General features: G+C 48.6%; 2 protein-coding genes across 3 annotated transcripts in view; both read left to right on the top strand.

Annotated features, from left to right (window-relative positions):
* Positions 1–19,399, top strand: part of LOC144155795 (dual specificity calcium/calmodulin-dependent 3',5'-cyclic nucleotide phosphodiesterase 1A-like) — a 670,747-nt gene that overhangs the window by 260,985 nt on the left and 390,363 nt on the right. The gene's annotated exons all lie outside the window — the stretch shown is intronic.
* LOC144155794 (uncharacterized) lies at positions 16,205–18,148 on the top strand. Its single transcript, XM_077687452.1, has one exon. The coding sequence runs from the start codon at positions 16,364–16,366 to the stop codon at positions 17,555–17,557; it is 1,194 nt and encodes a 397-aa protein (XP_077543578.1). The 5' UTR covers positions 16,205–16,363; the 3' UTR covers positions 17,558–18,148.

Raw genomic sequence — 19,399 nt, 5'->3', positions numbered from 1 at the left:
AGTCCCGGGTGGAGCGGCTGCAATCCCGGCTGTCCTAATGACCAGTCCCGGGCTCCTTCCGTCATCTCGCGTGGCTGATGTCGTATTGGTGGATGGGCCATTTGTTAAACAGAGCAGCTCTGCAGTGGACATTCTGTTGTGGCAGGACCTCGTTCCCGACCCGTATGCAGGTCCCCGTCGCTCGTTCTTGCTAAGGCGGAGTGACGGTGACATGTGGTCGGACTCAGACATGCGGAGTCGTAGCAATTATTTTTTTGGAGTCGTAGAAATTATTTTCCTGGAAATATAATCCTTATTCGCATGTAACGAAACAATCTAATGCCTTGTTTCTGCGCTATTCTGGGCGCCACGTGTGCCCAAAATACTGGCGCTTTCTTATATTGCGAAAGAACGTTGTTAGGAAAATTAGTGATATGCGCCCTCTTTACAAAACTTAAGCAATGCCACAAATATTTGCATTACTGCCTCGCTTTAGGATACCCGAAAAAAGCCGAGCAAAATCTAACCCTTATTTTACCTCTGCCGAGATAGGAATAAAACAATGGGGGTATATGTACTGCATGCTTGCTCAACTTACGGCAATCAGATGACTCGTTTCCACCTCTCACTTTTCTACGCAATCACAGATGTGCGTCCGTCGTATAGACCATTGCTCCCTCAGTAAATTGTATTTTTGTTGCCGAAGAGTTTGACTACTGCGTATTTTTTCATGTTTACTTTCCCAAGAATTACACTTGCGTGTATCACGTAGCCCATATTCCTTGTTTCGCAAAAAAATGTAGTTTCGTATGACGCGGATTTGTTCAAAGTACCTTTACCAGTTTTATGTCCACTCCTTTGCCTATCTATGTAACCCGTGTTGCTTATTTTGCCGCAACTGTACCTCTGTATAGGAAGAAAATTTGTTTCAGTTCATCTGTTAGGTGTCCTTACTTTTTTCCACCCCCCGCCCTTTTTGTTTGTCTTGCTATCTTTATCTTGTCCCTAGTATTTACGACATATTTGCTATTAATGTTCGCCACATTTTTCCTGGCGCCCGAAAGCATAATAATTTGAAAAAGCAAAGTACACGGTAGTTTGAGGCACGAATAAATCGACGGAAACTGACGAAATGCTTGGTACGTGGTTCTTGTCTCCGGCGGTCCCAGTTGTGGACATGCCGCTGTATCGCACTGCTGCATCACTCGCTTCTGGCTTAGCGTCAGGAATACAGTATCCAGTCATGTCCGTGTCATCGAATCGCTGTGAGGGAAATGAAAGAAAAGACGCCGTTTAATTTACGATTTCTCAGCTGCTAAGGCACCTTTCGTCGCCGAATAAACACTGAAGGGACCTCGGATAGGTTGGTATGTCGTTTCAAACGAACTTGTTGTTTTCGGTGTTCCTTTAACGATAGCTTCGTGAGTCGCTCCCAGCTTTTCTTCGAGAAAGGAATGCAGAAGATGGGCAGTATTTTGTTAACACGCTGACAGATAAGCGGATTATTGAGCGTTCTTTAGTGTGGTGTGGGGTTTATACAGACTGAAAAGTCAACTTCTCCGGTATTGGTGGTATTTCTAATTCAATCCGCAGCCGTAAATACCCAAAATCAGGGGGTTCTAAAGTGCTGCGAGGCAGAAAATACTTGTATGTTAGGTGCTATATTTCGATACAGTTTGGGCAGTGTCCAGTTTCGCAGGCCGGACGCACAAAGGATCCAAGTATCAGCGTCGAATGTGCATTTTGAATGCATCACGCATTTTAAAGAGACCCTACCCTATACGTGAAGATCTGGCGAGCCGTTTTTCGTGTTGTGTGTCGGGCTTCGGCAGGACCCTCATTGAGAGAGTACAGCGCTAGAGACGAAAGTAAGGAAGGAATAGTGCTGATCAGTACTGATCTGCACATCATAAACATTCAGAACCGAGTGGAGCTAGCCTTTCGGTTTGGCAATATTTTCACTCTTCTCCTTGTTGAGTCCTAGCGTCGCAATTATGTGGCTTCTCTGTGAAGCGTGTCCTGCTTGACTAAAGTGGTCAGTGGCTGCTGGGCTGGCGTACCGCAATAGGTGAGGGGATTACCTCTGTATGCGCCGCTTGACTGACAGACCCCTCTGTCGCCCCAGTGCTGGATGCACCGTATCTTCCGCTGACAGCTATTATTTGCCATCCGACTTGGTGGGCGCACCTCCGCGGCGGTGGGCACGCTAGCGCAATACAGCGCTGTCACCTCAACAATATTGCCCGCCAGGTCGTCTTTGGCGCCTGTTGGCAGGTGTGCCTATCCGCAATACGCGACCTCTGCTTCTGCCGTTCCGTGCGGTTCCCCGGTCACCGTCAATGCGTTCAACTTTCTGCCTGTGCATTCCCGGCCTTCTTTTGCTAGAGCACTGGCGTATCAACCTCCCACCTGCTTAAGCGCCGCTTCTTATGCTCAGTATAAATACCGAAATCTGTTCCCTGCGTTTCCAATTTTGTGTAGGGAAAAGAACGCTCTATGTAAATTTACACCCGCAGTAGTTTACACTTTGGCGGTTTGACATGCCAATGCTGCACCTGGACTCTTGAGGCGGGCCGTAGCGGAGGGCACCGGATCCATTTAGGCCATTTGGGCACCTGTAAACGGCACAGAAATCTCGACCTACGGGGATTTTCGTTTCCAGCCGTTATCAATAACTGTGTTGCCACGACCGGTATTCGTAAGGTAATTGGCAAGCCATGCTTATGTGCGGCGGGTTATTCCATGGTTACGTGTAATTGCAGGCAATCTTATAATTACTGGCCGTAGTATGGACAGTATCAGTTAACACATTACTCTCGTTGGGATATATAACCATTTCAACGAGTTCAAACTAGCAGCAATTGTAAGTGAGGGTGGAGCTTTTTAAGTGGGGATAAAGGTTCTGTACTATCAAATTAAGTCGACCCCGACCACAAAAATTTATAAACCTAAATAAATTTTCGCAGCCACTGTTGATTTCAATTGTAATCATGTCACTTCCTGACCATACCGGATTCCGTTCAACTCTCGACTTCCGAAGTGTCTTTAGTCGAAGCACGAATGCTCCTCTCGTACACTTTTCATAAAAAAGGGCATTTATGATGTCAAATATACAAACATGTTTCTCGGATTGAGGCTATTCTCATCTGCTTCACTCATCCCAAGGCCGAAACTTGGTGTCGTTAAACCGTCGTTTTAAGCAAATGCAAGCCATGTTCGTTAACGGAGAACCTCGGCGCAGTACACCACCAGGTGCAGTTTTTCCGTATCATCGCAGTTTTAGGGCTAATTGCTGTGAAGTCTTTTAGTGTTATGCAAAGAAATTTCTCTGGCAAAGCTATTATTGAATGGGACAGCTTGCTTTGATCACAGTTTCAAGTTTAGCATATTCTTCTATCAGGTTCCAGAGACGTGGAAGCCATCTGCCGTATCTCTGTAGATAGCAGCTTTTTACGACAAATTACGCAAAAAGTGATGAGCGTTCAGCAAAGTGTTTGTTTAGGGCTCGTATTCCAGTTGACTTCTTGCTTTGCGCGAAATAGCACTTTTTGTAGTGGTTTTACTGGTGAGATGGGTGGCGACGTGGAGATAATGTTTACTAAACATATTCAGGCCGTCTTATTTTTACTATTTTGTTTACGGTTAAAAGAAACAAATCGTCACTTAGCGTGTGTGCAAAATACCGGTAAGTTGGTGAATATGGACATCAAATTTCCTTAGTTCCTAAAGTAGGCAAAGAATGATTCAATGCGTAAATACTGCTGTAACAAATAAAGGGCATCGAAGCGGATTCATTCTTGCTATTTTTACCCATTCTCCCACTATTAGTATAGCGAGATTTTTTTTTCCGAAAACAAGGGCTTCCCCATCTCCTGCTTATTGAATTAGCAGGGGATGTGGTGCTATACCTTCAATCCTTGTGATACATAGGCCTTACAAAAACAGATAAGTGATAGATATGGCAGCTAGGATTTAATTAAAAAAACCTAAACATTAGCTGTTTTGTTTGCCTCGTTTTAACGGGAACAATGGATATTTCATTGGGACACCGCAGATAATCTCGCAACATCATCTAACTTCGGTTAATGATATTTGGAGCCTCAGGTTCTCCTAATTGTTCTTCCTCAACCTCACAAACCAGACACCTCGCCCATAGGTGTCATTTTATGGGAAAAAAGCAGAGTTTATCTAGGGCGCGAACCTCGCAACGCAGTTGCGTTAGTCGGAGTTTATGGGGAAGCAACGCATGCCAGTGACAAACTAGCCGTCATGCGAGGTGCCAGAAAAAATAAGGGCCCTTACGTTTCCGCGCAATATCCACTCATTAAAGGAGTCGTGGGATGAGGTAGGGTCGCGTGTGCTTGCAGCGCTCTGACGCCATCCAGCTGAGTAGTTCTACGCGTAATTAGGCCCCCACGCTTCTCAGACAGCAGCGCTTAGCCGCAATGGACCTCGTGCGCGTTTTATAGACGGCAACCGCATGACTGAGAAACGGAGTGGTGGTCATTCTCGCCCTATATCAGCGAAAGGCGGCGTAGCTTTCGTTGCCCATGCACCACCCAGAAAGCAACCGCTGATTGTCACGGTAGTGTGAGTGCACTTCCACTAAAACCATTTTCGGCGTTTGGTGCCTATATTATTGATTTTTTTATTGCGGTTTCACTTTGCCTCGTGAGGTGCGCAGAACATCAGCACAAGGCGCACATCACATGAACTATGAGTGCCACCTTCTAGGCCTGCACGAAAAGCCCCCTTGTCACACGTTAAATATGGCTTCACTCCTCTCACCTGGTTGGTTATGGAAGAAATTAGCACGTCACACACTGCAGCTTGTTACGCTATACTTCGCCAGCTACCAAAGTGCGAGAAATGCCACAAATCGTTCGACAATACCATTGCTTCAGCATTTAGGGCACATTCAACATCAAGGACAGCAAGACTCTTAAAAAGAAACTTGTGTTCTTTGTAACTTGGTGACAGGAGTACTACAACTTGGCAGCTCACAGTCTGCGATTTTTTTTTAGGTATAAAACGGCACCTAATATTTGACATCCTACAGGTCCTGTACACACCTTTATTATTTTCCGTTTCTAATGGCAGTGTGATAAAAAACAGCAAGTTTGAAAAGGAAATAATCATGCACTCCTCCGTCCAACGACGACGATGGTTGAACGCGAAGCTTTCTCGGGAGGGATTCCTTGGTGGTCGTCTGATTTTGGGCTTTGACTCGCAGGCGGTTTGGTCTTAAACTTTTGATCGCATCGGCTCCGACCCCTCGCCATTTGATTTCGCACGAAGGAAGCTTTGCGTTCAACCATCGTCGTGGTTAGACGGAGGGGTGCATGATTTTTCTCTCTAATTTTACATGTACAGAGGGCAACACACTTGTCTATAACACAGGTTTCGTACTTTAGCCTTATCTTGCCTCGGCCGAAAAGCATTTAAAGAAAACAATGGTGTCATTCTGAAGCCTTAACCATATATTTTGACTGCAATGTTTTTTTGTGGCAAGTTTGAGTCTGAAGTGTTGAGAGGTAACTAGTTGATCTTGAACTCAGTGTTATAGACAAGGGTGTTGCGCACCGTACATGCACTCCCCTCTCCGAATCCAAGCTGCCTCTGTTGCGTCGGAATGGAGCGATCGGATAGACGCCGACCTCCTAACGCGAGGAACCCAGGTTCGATTCCGACCATGGGAATCGTTTTTTTTTTTTTCACTTCCCCCACGATCATCATCATCGTTAGAGAAAGTTGGCTTTTCTGCAGTGCGTTTTCTACTCGACATACGCCATAAGTGAGATATAGAAAGCTTCGCTTTAAAGAAGGAGGCACACCACAACGCTCCGAGGCGATTTTCTGAACATTCCTGCGTCCCATTTGCTTCCAGCCTGCTTCTCGCCAGTGTAAAGTGTGCTTCTCCGCATAAAGAGTCTAGAGACTGCAAAGCACCCTTTCGGGTAGTATGTAGGTATGTATGCATTTATTGTTCACTGGAAAGGGAAGATCCACCAACAGGCGTAAATTGTCTCGCCTAGGGAGCGGGCACCGGAACGCCTGCTGGTGTGTGTTTGTGTGTGTGTGTGTGGGGGGGGGGGGGGGGGTTGAGGGGATAGGTAGAAAAGAAAAGGAGCAAAAAAACACACTGGGCAAGTTGTTGAAGTGCTGGATTTGCTTTGAACGATGTTCGAAGTTTATGAATAGGGGGAGAATTGCTGTTGAGCCCCCGATCTTGTTTTGGAAGGTTTTGTATTATACTGTCCTTTTCAAGAACAGCGTGTATTCTTACGTTTTCGTATGCGAACAGTTAAGAAGGACGGGCAAGCCATAAAACAGCGACCGGAACGTTTTTTTTTTTTTTTGCGTTCTTCAGAACCTTTTACTATGAACGAAAGGCAAATACGTTTGTGTACAATGTTATTCTTTGAATGCGCAGCATTTCTATGTGCACTCATCGAGGAAATTGGCTTTCCGTCTGTAACACTGGATGTGTTACGCTTTCGCCGCACAAGAATATGCTATTAACAAGAGGCCCTGGGCTCTTCATGATTTAAGATAAGACCATTTACGTTGTGCCTAGAAGAATGCCTCCTCACCGTTGCACTCTTATACAGCTGTGAGGGCGACTTTGAATGGTTTCGGTGCATGGCCCGCCATACGGATGAGTGGGGCGCATGCAGGTATTTAAAATACGCCCTGGGGCCTCTATATCTTCGTATGCCCAGTTATTTGCCCCTGAAAAGATGTCTTTTCAGCAATGCGATCGTGCGTAGTAGTGAAGCCGAAGTTTAACGGCTTGGTATACAGCGCAGCGGCGCACGCATATATCCGCAATGCCCGCTTGGGAGTTCCTACTTTTTTTTTCGCTCGTGTTGCACGCTGTTTCTTTTTGTTTCGCGCTTTATCTGTTTAACGACTATTTCCATCGGAATGCAACACCTTTCCAGCTAACTAACGCTGGCGCTCCCTCCTTGCGCCACGCCTGGCGCAATCGCTCCTTTGCAAACAACGGGCAACAAATGAGCTTTTCGTACACCCAAAATCTCCAATGGAGCATTAAAAAGAAAAATAAACGTGCTCCAGTAGGCCACTGTTCGCGAGCGATTGCAGACAAGGTAAGTCAGCTTTGACTCGATTCCGAGAAGGCGTCGTTTTACTGCGTTGCCGATGTGTTGCAAAACCCGTCCGCGCCTTCGGTAACGCAAAGCGCGTTACCGACTCCGCATTACCGAAGCCATTCTTTGATGACGCCCGACGGCACACGCGCTGACTGTGACGGCCTGCGGCGGGAGGCGCTCGCCGTGCGGACAGGAGTCCTTTATAGACGCCGTTAGGCAACAAGGCTATGACGCATTCCTGGGCGGTACCCTGCCACCGGCGCATGCGCTCCCGACTGCTGCCGCCGCCGAGTGTCTCGAAAAGCGCGTCATTCAGCCCGTTATTCAGCACGCATTTGATCGGGAGCTCCTCTCGAACTGAGTTCCGAAAGCCTCCCGTGGGCCGCCGAACGTCTCTCATTGCGTCGTAAACGGGGAGGAGCAGTCTCCCCATCGACGGCATTCCGCCAGGCGGATCTTTTTTTTCGCCAGTAGACACCAACCGGTCGTTTTATTTCTTCTCGCTCTGCCTGCCCTTTGCCACCCCCTTCAACTTTTTTTCTCGCATCGTTTTGTCTCCCGCTCTCGAAGGGGCGAATTCTCGTTGTCGTCTCGATGCAGACACGCGGCGCGCGAGTCGTGCGGGCTGAAATCGCTAGCGCCATGGAAACGTAACAGCTTGGCCGTTTCCCATGTCGGGGCGCCGGGAATTTCGTGACCTCGTGGCGGGCCACTGAATGCCGCCGCCTTCGCGTGTGCGGCCACGTTTGTTGCCCTTAGCGGGCACCGCGAGCTCTTCTTCTCGGCAGGGAGGCGCGTAACGTCTTTCGCTTCCGGCTCATCCCGGCAAACCAGAGTCCTTGGCCCCGTGACACTGCTGCCGCGTGCTCCAGCTCCGACTGGTAGAAATGCTGCAAGATGAAGAAGCTGGGATAAAACAACAGTGCTTTGCACGGCTGTAGCTGCGGGAACAGAAGTCACAAATTGATTATTGCTTATTAAAAGGGTAATGAAAAAAAAAAAAAATTGGCGAAGCTTGCATTACGTCGCGCAAGGCTTCAACCATAGCGAAGCTGGAGGATTTCTTTGTATGTAAGCACTGAAGGACACAGCCCCACGCATTGCATTAGGTCTGAAATTATTTATTTACATGTTCCGTCGTCGCTTTTCACAGTGGTAGTAGCAGTCAGCGTCATATCCACCTATATCGTCGTCTTCCTCATACATGACCGGCGGGCCCGGATCGTTTTGTTCGCAGGCTTTCACATTTCTCCTAAAGTGGAAGGCGTCAGCACGCGCTAGAACCGGCGGCAACTGTCTTCGCGAACTGGGCGTCTGTAGCGCGAGCTCTCTTGTGCCTCTCCCCCTTCCCTCTTGAGCACGGACGCACGTCAACTGTTTTTGGTATTTTTTGCGAGCGCCACGCGCGAGCCCAGACGACGCCGGGCGCTCCTCGTGAAGCGCGTGTCCAAATAAGTGGTAGACGAACTATGACACGAAGTTTTCTGGTGACGCCGCACACGTTACGGCCAGCAACAGCAGCTCCGCTGTTGAAATGCACTGACGATTACTATACCCCCTAATGCGCAATCTGTGCGCAGCGCCCACTGCAGCCTTCTCGGTCCCTGCGCATATCTGCTGCGTCTCATTAGGTTCTCGCGTGATCAGCGAACGCACTGCGGCGCGCGCTACTCTGCCGTTAATTCGCAGCGTTTCGCTGCCGAGCATGTGGTTGCAAACCGTGTTTGAACCTCCCGCGCACGCACCATGTGGTTCGGATGAGCCACAAACGAAGGAGGAGCCTGGTGAAAGTGAGAGGAAAGGGCCCTCCTCAGCGGCGACGCATGGCGAAAATTTGAGGGGGAAGCAGGGAGACATTCTGAGCCGTGGCGACGCGCTGGGAGATTACGCCGTAACAGAGCGTACGGCCCTCCTTCTCACACTTTCACCGTACGCTCCTTCGTTTCCTTTCTGCTAGGGTGCCTCGTTCAATCGCTCGGTTACGCGGACGTCGCTGCCTTCGAAGGCCTTCGCCGCCACCCCCGCTACCGCCGCCGCCAAACACCTGTGCCGGGCGCCAAAGTGCTGCGCACCGATAAACCATTTCAGTCAGTCACCAGGTTCAGTCAATCTATTAATCCAGCACAATCATTTTTAAGGGTGCGCGCAGTCGGAAAATGAATACGCCAGTGTGCAAGCCACCATCCGAAGCAGCTGTCGGTGGCAGCTATAGAAGAGCATTACAAAGTAACTTCGCCCCGTCAGAGTGTGAAGCATCTCGGGTGAGGTCATATATAGGAAAGGAATGCCACGCAAACAACAAATCGCGTTGCTCGGCAACACCCAGGATAGGCGGTGTGTGGCGCTGCAGGCGTTCAAAAAGCGTCGTCGGCTATGTAGCGAAAAAGCAGGCGGACTCCTCCCCATCTTGAGCGCTACCACTGTCATTCAGCTTGGTGAAACGACTTTCACGTTTACACGTGAGCGTATATGCACCAACCTTAAATATTCGTCACGCGGGTGTATGAGGCTCGGCGATAAAAAGCACAGCGCCAAGAAGGAAGTCAGCGGCGCAGCTGTCATGCTGGCATAATAGGATAACTAATTAGACAAACAACAAGATAAACAATTAGATATACAGTAAGAGGATGATTAGATAAACAAGTAGGTCAGAAATGAGAGAAAGCACGCTCGCGCAAAATGCAGGTCCTCTTTGTGGAACAACCCTCTTATTTTTTTGTTTGACTAAATGATCGATCGATGTGGCATTGCATATATTGCACAGCAACACTGTTTTATTGGCATAGAGTTCCTTATCCAGCTCTCTCGCTATGAAAATTGGGAGAGTGCTCTGCGATAAGCCCTGAACAGCTAAGTGTAAGTAAGACAGACTGGTAGCTTGAGGTTCGTTTATGTTGAAGCGTGTTATAGTTAGCAACGGTGCGATTGAAGTGATCGCACGAGAAACTGGGAGAAGCTTGGACCGCTCAGGATGTTGCAAACCAGAGTTCTGGAATGGTGAAGTCCATTCTAATTCCCCTTCGGGAAGTGCTGCTTTCCGACAGTTCCACTCTTTTAAGCCCTCTGAAAGAAAAACTGACAACTTGCGCCAGCCTCTCTTCTAGAGTAGCTGGATGATTCCATTTTTAAAAATGTTAACCCAACCGATGGAAGCTATCTAGCTAGGGTGCCTCGACCATGACGAAAAGCAAACTGGCATTATAAAGATCAAAAACAGGAGAGATAAGCCAAGCAAATGGCATTATTCGGCTTTTATTTCCGAACTAACCGCGGAAAGCAAAAGTTGTTGACGTCATAGATATTTCGCTTTAGGAACAAAAGCTGTTCGAAAGAATCATCTCAGGGTCGTGTTCTTGTCGCTCTCGCAAGAGGAGCTGCCGAATAAGCCCCTTTTTTCTATGGAAATGTCGTGCTTACTTCAAAAACGCCTTTTGCGAAGCGGGATAGGAATTTGCGAATCGACTTTTGCCTGAGAATAAAACCGCTATACCATGGACGAAGGTACCTCGGAGAAACGCAACCCGATTATCTGTGTCTCTAGTTGCGTTTTCTTTTAACATGCACTGCGCAAGCGGAAAACATTTGCGATTTACCGCCGAGGGGTTCTTTGTTACCGTCGGCCAGCCTAGTAAAGAACCGTGTGACGTCCCCAACGTCGATAGAACGATTGAGTAACGCCAGGTTCAGGCTATTGTCGCAACTGTCGTAATATCTTTAAATGATGACGTCATTTGACGTCTCAGCCAACCAAAGTGCGCGAAGCGCCGTTTTTTTTTTTTTTTTAACGTCCATAGCTCACGCTATGGATATTGCTTCGGTATTCTGAACATAGAATAACGCTCCAATCCTGATGGCCGGAGACTCCTCAGATCCTGTTGTTAAGCTAGTTTATTCATAATGACCGCTAAAATTTGTAACACTTAACGACGAGGAGAAAGTCAAAAACCAAATATGGAGGCACGACAACGGAAGATGTAACATATCCCAGTGCCTGTGTATTCCCTTTTGTCGTTTCATTTTAAAGCGCAGTTCTTAAGCGCCTTTACATGGCTTGAAGGGGCCATGTTTGCATGGTTCATTCAAAAAATTTCCTGAAAGATTGCTTCGTTAGAATAACACTGACAGCACTTTTAACGAAAACTTCGCGAAAATAAGCTATATATTAAGGAAAACAGCCAAGGACCATGCAACGTGCGATTCTCGCACTGAACTTATGACATATTATCGGCCGCTTGTGATAAGCTGAGGCCGACAAAATCCAACGTCAACAAACGGGTATGTAATATTTCAGGACGAGTTATTTGCGCTTAAATTTAGCGCATATCCTTTTCATAGCAGTAAGAATGCTTGGGCACACAATGAAACTTACGAACGAACACGTAAATATAAAAATTATTGTGACTACATGTCACCGACGCTGCCGTCGGGCGCGTTGGCCTTGTCTGACAGGACACTGGCCAACTGACATAAGAGACACTGCCACTCACGTGACGCTGTTTGGCGATCCATACCCATTGCTTCAGGAAACGATTATTATCGACCGTAACAAAAGTACGGCAGGTACACAAGCTACGGTAAGACGGGTAGCAGCCGTCCTTGAATGGTATCGCTGCATCTAGGGAGGCGGCCTGTAACCGAAGGGGCATATTGCAGACAAGGAAGCCTCAGTCAACATACTAACTTTCGTTTCAGGTATCTGCCCATATTACGTCCCAAAACATACCAATCCGCGGAAGAGTTGAAATTTTGACTGAAACAGTTTAATTTCTCAACCAGCAAAGCACTGATTGCTGCCGGACAAGCACTGGGGGCACCATAAAATATTAAATCCTTTAAATAAAAGAGACTCGTGTTTTCTCTTCATGGCCCCTTCGGGCTCGTACTACACAGTGCGAACTGGCCTGATAACGCGGTGCTGCTGCGCCGCTCGTGCGGCAGAGCTATCTAGTTTCGTAGCTGCGGCAAACTGCTAAATTTTTGGTAGGGCCAAACTTCTCGTGTGAACGCCGCACCGGCGGAGAAAATCGGCCAAGCCGGTGGCCTTATCAACACAGCTAGATGAACGTCACGATTTCACCGTCATGTCCAGGCTGAATTAACTGCAAGAGGTAAGATGTTTTTCTTTTTGGAGCGCCAAAGAGCTTCGCTCGCGATAGAGGGAATTAGGTCTGCAAGCATGGTGTTTCTGAAATGCAAAAACCACAACGTTCGGAAGCAATGCAGAAGGCAGTGTGAATTTCGCAAATACGGATATTTGTTCCACCGAATTCGCAAAGGAATAACGGACCATGTAGTACGGAATTTCACCTCGGCGCCGTCGGCGTTCCCAACGAGTCCGAGCGAACCAAAAACACCAAGAGTATGAAAGTACGACGATAGCGAAGAGATCGCGACGAGGAAAGCAAAGTTTGACCAACGCTGATTGATTGATTGTAAAGGGTTTAACGCGCCGACGCAACGCAGGCGATGAGGCGCGCCGTAGTGGAGGGCTCCGGATTAATTTTGTCCACCTGGGGATCTTTAACGCATGCGCCGAAATCTCGCCCACACGGGCGTTTTTGCTTTTCGCCTCCATCAGAAGTAAAAGCGGCCGCTGCGGCCGGGAATCGAACCCGCGACCTCGTGCTCAGCAGCACAACGCCTTAGCCACTGAGCCACCGCGGCGGGTCGCTTGACCAAAGCTGTCACTATGGTTACGAGGGGAGAGCGCGACCCAGGTTTGTGAGCAGCTAATGGAGTGTCGGTGGCATTGAGGATAGAATACTCTATTGCCGCTGGTATGCTAGCGCGTGAGCGTTATTCCCCGCTCGCATCGCATCAAAACTTGCCGAACGATGCAAACTTTCCGCTCCCGCTCGCATGCCGTCTGTTGGGGCAGCACCTGACTTTTCGCTCACGGCCAACGCCGCCGCCACCGCCTCCGAGTTTTATTCGACACGGGGCCCTTAGCGCCGCGTGGTGAAACCTCCATTTAGCCATCTAGCTATCCGTGCTAGCAGCTTATCCTTATTCACTGTACTAAACGTGAAAAAGTTTTTTTTGTGTGCGTGTTTGTGCGTGGGTGTATGTGTGACATAACATCTCAGATTCGGTGAGGTAATCAACAGAAAGAGTGTCAATCTGACCTTCATTATAAATGGAGGTTTACCCCAGCGAGAAAGACGGTGACCAGACGAGACGGACGCTACTCGCAACCCAACTTGACCAACGACACGTTTTATTAACCTTGGTTATTGAGATCAAAAGCAATGTAATCAGTGCATCAAAAGAAAGGCGTAGTCGTGTTGAAAGGCAGTCTGAAAACAGCACCCGTTTCTTGACAGAATGCAGAGTCGAGAACAAAATAATCTGTGTATGTATAATGTGCTCTAATAGCTACAGCATATACACTTTAATAAAGTAGGCCAGTCGGTCAAGTTGCCAATAATAATTGTTTATACATAGTACTCCGAGCGCTTCCAGAGTGAGCTTTAATATTAGTTGAAAATTACTTGCTTGTTTTTAAGTTCAAATGGAATAACTACATTTTATTACTGGTGTAGAGGTACTCGTTCGAAAAAAATCTCATTTCTTCTAACTTAAATGTGCCGCCTAGGAAGAATTCAGTGCTATTAAAATTTTTGAACGTTTTCTAGTTCATCTAGTCGCTAAAAACATAACGATACCTCGCGAAATGCGCGTATTAGAAGTGGAAAACCATGGAGTACAAAGAAAAAAAAAACGAAACCCTGCAGGTGGTCTCTAAACTGTTTTGTTATGCGTACTTTATTTAAACGTTTGAATCTCATCGCCTTTTCGAAGTTTTTTTTTTGTATTCCAAGATTGTGCAATCAAAATAATCTGTGACAAGCGGCTTCTTCTTCCTTCCTAAACCATTCGGTTTAAAATCTGCGCTTGGCTTCAGTGTCGGCCCGTACCCTAATATGCTTCCATATTATGAAGCACGGAAACGCCCGTAATCATGCAATCAAGTACACGGTCGCATTCGAGGGCGGCATCTTTTTATGAGCAACTTTGAAGCCGAATGCGCTCGGCCATCAAGTTGGTGATTAAATACGAGTCAGCACGTGCACGGTCACGCAAATGTCAGTGTAGTATTGAAAATTGGCATCTTTCGGGGATTCTGATTGCATTACTTCGCCGGATTCAGCTCGGAGGGCATAAAACAAAATTGGTCTCACTGCGCTTGTTTTATCTAACTTTTATGTTTATTCATTTTCCAGCGCGAATGCATCATTAGCATTTGGAGGCATCTCGGCGCCACTTTGTTTTAGCGCTGACTGCGTCAGAACGCAGCCTCGTTTGAGACCTTCAACGCGAAAACAGAAAGAAAAACCCCGGACCGTTTCTGCCCCCCTACCCTGATCTAATGTCAGAGTGCGGCGTGCGGGGAAGTTGTCAATTTTGTTAACTCTAGGGAGAATACGCGCATTCCGCATGCAAATGAGCGATGCTGAGAGAACCTGCACATCCTGTTCTTCACTCGACAGTAAAATTCAATAAACTGGGCTGAATCCCTTTCCTTGATCTCTTGCTGCTTCTCCAAAACTTCCTTCATTCTTTGCTATGTCTTTTAGTCGGAAGCCGCGTGCAGTCTTGTTTGTCGCTCTTTATTTGCGCGCTTTATTTCCTCAAGGTGCCGGTTGCAGTTGCGAGCTGTGTGGATACGTATATTTTTTTTTTTTTTTTTGTGGAGGGCAAAATTTGTCAGCAATGCAGCCGGTCCTCTCGTGCTACCGTTTGTTTCTTTCCTCATATGAATCCGTACGTGCTACTTTTCTTGTCTCCGCCGCTCGCGCCGGCTCCGGTGTTGTTTTGTTTGCTTGCGGCATCCGATGTTCTAAGGTTTACAGTTTGCGCGTTATTCGCGTGGAAGGCGTACCTCTCTGAAGATACGTTGTTGCGTTTCGCGCTCTTTCCAAGCTACAAGCCCTTGGCTTTCTCGGTGTTGCTCGCATGCGCTGAAGGGCGCGTTCCGTTGAATGTAAATTGATTGTCTGTCTCTGTTGCTGCGTAAACAGCTGAGCGGAGATTTTTTTTTTTGTCCTAGCGCCCCGCCGTTTTGGAATCTTCGATACAAAGAAAGAAAATTGTGTGATGGGTAACTTGGGCACAATCCTGCGGTCATAATTAGCGAAGAGTAGTGGAACCGTATAAGGGCGAAGCATTCAGCTAACCTCATTACACCAATAAGTTGTGGATGTAAAAAAAAAATTCACCACTCCTAGGAGTTGGGCGAAAATAACTACATTCAACACCTGTACTATCTTACCCGTTTGGTTGGTATCGGGTGTTGCAATGAACTCGGACCTGCGCTCAAAACTTGGTCCATTTTGGAGGCACTAGTGACACCAAAGGTTGGAACAACAAAAGCAGTTGTGTTGGAGCAAGAAATACGCTTTGTGCGTATGTCTTGCCTTCATATACGCACAAGTGATTGAAGTACGTGCAGGGGAGCTGCTAGTGCCGCAGCACAAGATTTATTGATTGATTATCACGTTTTAACGCACCGACGCTACACAGGCGAGGAGGCGAGGAGGCGCGCCCTAGTGGAGGGCTCTGGATTAATTTTGACCACCTGGGGATCTTTAACGTGCGCCGAAATCTCGAATACACGGGCGTTTTCGCTTTTCGCTTCCATCAGAACAGCGGCCACAGCGACCAGGAATCGAACCCGCGTCCTTGTACAGCACAAGAAGTTTGATGCCTAGCTGCAGATGAGGCTCAAGAAGGTCACAAAGGGTATTCCAATTAGTCTCTGTGCTATCCGTAGTTTTAGGTACCCCCGCCTTCACAAAACAAAAATAAATGTCACTTATTCAGAATTTCTTTAGAGACTGACTACCTTAAGTACGCGCATATGCGTTCATCGGGCTACCTCTTGGTATTTTATGGTCACATGCACACGTGCCGTTTACGAAATAATGCCACTTGGCTAACGTCGAGCAGTTGATACCTGGCTGCCGAAGGCTTTGCGTCTGTCGACAATGCTGCATGTTCTTTTAATATCCCACGCTATCACGACTGCTAGCTTTATATCATTTTGGCCGATCACAGATATTTAACACGCTGTGATATGCCGATGTAGTCATGCGCTGTGGTTTCCACAGACTTCAGCGACGGCATTACTCGCGCACCCCTCATGACGGTGCCCCATCGTCGCTCCGCTGCTCGCCTTCTGGCGGCACGTAAAAGCCCTATTCATCTTACAACCCGGTTGGCCCAGTTAGTCACTGTTTACCCGGTCCTTCGGGTGGAAGCGCACTCCAATGCCTCACCCTCGTTATATGCCGCAGACGAACGATACATCTCCTACGTCTCGCTGGACTTCGCCATCATCCGCTGTGCGGCCCCACGCCTCACGTTCGCTATGCATTCAGGTTGCGCGAAGTGCGTTCAGAAGACGAAGCCCCCGGGATGGCGACGACAAGACTCCTATTGTCCCCGCTGAACCAGACTACCACCGGTCTTCGTCGTCATCCCCGTCCCCAGAGCGCCGCAGGGCTCGACGCGAACCGGACTCGGATATTGAACCTTCGCCGTCGTATACGCCCAAGGGATACTTGGCCTTCGTTGACTCGAGCTTCGAACGCGATGCGGATCCCCGCCAAAAGACTGTCATCACACCCCCGGCAGACCTTCTGCTACCTCCACTCGGCTCCGAAGGGGGAGTGGCGTCGACGTGTGACTTCGAGCCGGACCCTACCTTCACCGGCAGCCCTCCGGAGACGCCGGCCGGGTGCCTCAACGTGACAGCAAGCAGCGGGCCTATCTGCCGCATTTGCCACGAAGGGGACCAACAAGAGGCGCTGGCTTCGTTCTGCAAGTGCTCGGGCACCGTAGGCCTGCTGCACGCCTCCTGCCTGGAGCGCTGGCTCAACGCGCAAAACGTGGACCACTGCGAGCTCTGCCGTCACCGCTTCCCCACGCAGGCCCAGTTCAGCACAGCACGTCGGTTTTTCCGCTGGCTCCTCCACTCCGAGACGCGCGTCCAGAGGGCGGTGCTGGGCGACCTGTTCTGCTTCGTTCTCCTGACACCCGTCGCCGTGCTCAGCGTTAGCATGTGTGCGCACAGCGCGGCGAAGCAGGCACTGCAAGGGCGCGTGTGGGAGTCTGTGAGCCTCATAACGCTGGCTGCCCTTCTCCTGACGGCCTACGCGGCCTGGTCCTTCCTCACCATTCGCTTCCACTACCGCACGTTTGAGTCGTGGCAATCGAGGAACCCTGCTCGCAGGATCGTGGCACCTTATGCTGGAGGAACCGCAACAGCCGAACCAAGTAGCCCGAGAGAGCTGCTGGACGTCGTTGTCGGAACTAGCGACGAGGTTCGCACATCGTCACATCGTCAAAACGGTGACATCGAGCGCCCTCCGCCTTCTTTAACTCCGCTGGGAGACCAGTACCCCGGGCTGCGAACGCCGTTTTACGCACTCGGACTGTCTTCAAGTTTTGTGTTCTGGTAGGACTACGTTAAGCTATGTAGATCTGCTGTGCCACTTCGTGAACCATTTTACCTTACTGAAATTGTCAACTTTTTTATTCCTTTTTTAAAGCCTTTCGTGCTGGAAGCCTTGTGTGACTTCACCTGTTGCGCACGTACCACCTCCTTGTCAATGAAAAATCGCTTTTATGCGTTTTTAAGACGCAGGGTCTGGGTTTGTTTCTTTTGCTGTGGCTTGACGATCACCACTGACCGAGCAACCTTATTTTGCTTTTAGGCGGGCGAATGGAAAGCGTCGGCCATGAAATCACGGGTCGTACGGTTCTATGGCTTGTGTATGGTGGAACTATCACGTTTTTCTCCCCAAAAACATTGAAGTTCGAAAACCCTGCTGCGCTGTCAGACTAAGCACGTGCCGCTGGTAACTGGAATACCGACGGGAACGGTCGCTGGCACCGATTCCTAAGTAATCAGCAAGACGTGGTTGCCCAATGTCGATCAACAAGGGAGCACGGTGCGTCAGCCTATAGGTGCCACGCAGAAGATCCACGAGTGCGCATTTCCTGTGCGATAATATGCTTATTGTCGGCATTAAAATTTATCGTGCCTCGCAGTGCGCATGCGACGGTTGTCTTCACTACATCACTACGCTGTTCTGATAGTATGAATGCCAAGCGGTCATGTATAAACACTCAAATGCCCAACAGTACTCGGTATATGTTTGTAGACTACACCTCGCGTGCTAACGAGCGCTCGCAAGTTGGACATTTGTTTACTGCGGTATTTGGTGGGCTTTTTCCAAAGCGTAAGCTTTCTTGGTGGCACTGATGGCGTCCAGTAAAAAAAACTAATGCATTTCACCACAGACTCGTTGGTCGACCGAAAAGCTCTGATCTCTGGACACACTGCGCGTGCGTGGAACTTGGCTTCCATTGTGTCAAAACGGTTATTTGAAAACCGCGAAAAAGGAACGGTTTTAGATAAGGCAATACACGCATCCGTCATGGAGTACAATCTTATACCTTTATCTGATAAACCACAGATCGGCATACATTTATATCGTTAGTAATGCGTTCACTTGGCGCGCAAAAAAATCGTCGCCTCTGTTCGTTCCTCGTTTGCGATTTGGGTCTTCGGAGGTTCGACGATCGATTGGACGCACTTTTATCGCAGGTTTCGTCGCAGTTTTGATGCTAGAAAGCTTTCGCGCTTATCTCAAGTTTCTCTAAGAAGGGATGGTAAATTTTTAAAATTCTTCTCCCAATTAGGAAAAATTGAGCTTTTTTTTCTAGATTTTTGAGCATTTTCTGTCCTTTGGCCCCAAAAATGACAGCACTGCTTCGTGACATACGCGTACACAAAACTAGGTCCCGAAGTCCGCACAAAGAATAAAAAACAAGTCCGAAACACTACACAACGAATTGGCGGTAGGGGGTCTCCCACCAGTTTGCAGTTATGCTGTGCAGGGGTACAGTTCACTAAAACGAGAGGCCGACGTTTCAAAACGACGTGGTAGCGCTACGCAAATGCATGTGTTCTTGGGTTGGGGTGCCGCTTTGAGGGCCCGAGATAGAGCGAAAACCCCTCAGGGGAGCGGTGTAAAAAAGCGCGAAGCGACACGCAATACTGCGTGCCGCTTCGCGCGTTTGCAGTGCTCCCCATTCACACGACGGAGCGTTTCAGCGGAGAAATCCGAGGGAGGTCGTGACGTCACCGCAGGCGGACTTCCGCTCGGTCAGCTCCTTCGCTCACACGGAGGATGCGTCTGTCGGACGGACATCAGTGTTTGCAGTCGCCTTTCTCTAAAGCAGAGCTGCCGTAGCACCGCCGATTCCGCTACGGCGGCAATTTGTGCTAAAGCCCC

Source organism: Haemaphysalis longicornis, unplaced genomic scaffold, assembly GCF_048455015.1.
Source record: "Haemaphysalis longicornis isolate Haplotype H1 unplaced genomic scaffold, Haemaphysalis longicornis Haplotype H1 scaffold_1, whole genome shotgun sequence".
NCBI lineage: Eukaryota > Metazoa > Arthropoda > Arachnida > Ixodida > Ixodidae > Haemaphysalis > Haemaphysalis longicornis.
The sequence above is the reverse complement of the archived record's forward strand: the minus strand, read 5'-3'. Positions and strand labels throughout refer to the sequence as shown.

Coding starts and splice junctions, on each gene's coding strand:
- LOC144155794 (XM_077687452.1), top strand. CDS start 16,364: ATGCCTCACCCTCGTTATATGCCGCAGACGAACGATACATCTCCTACG.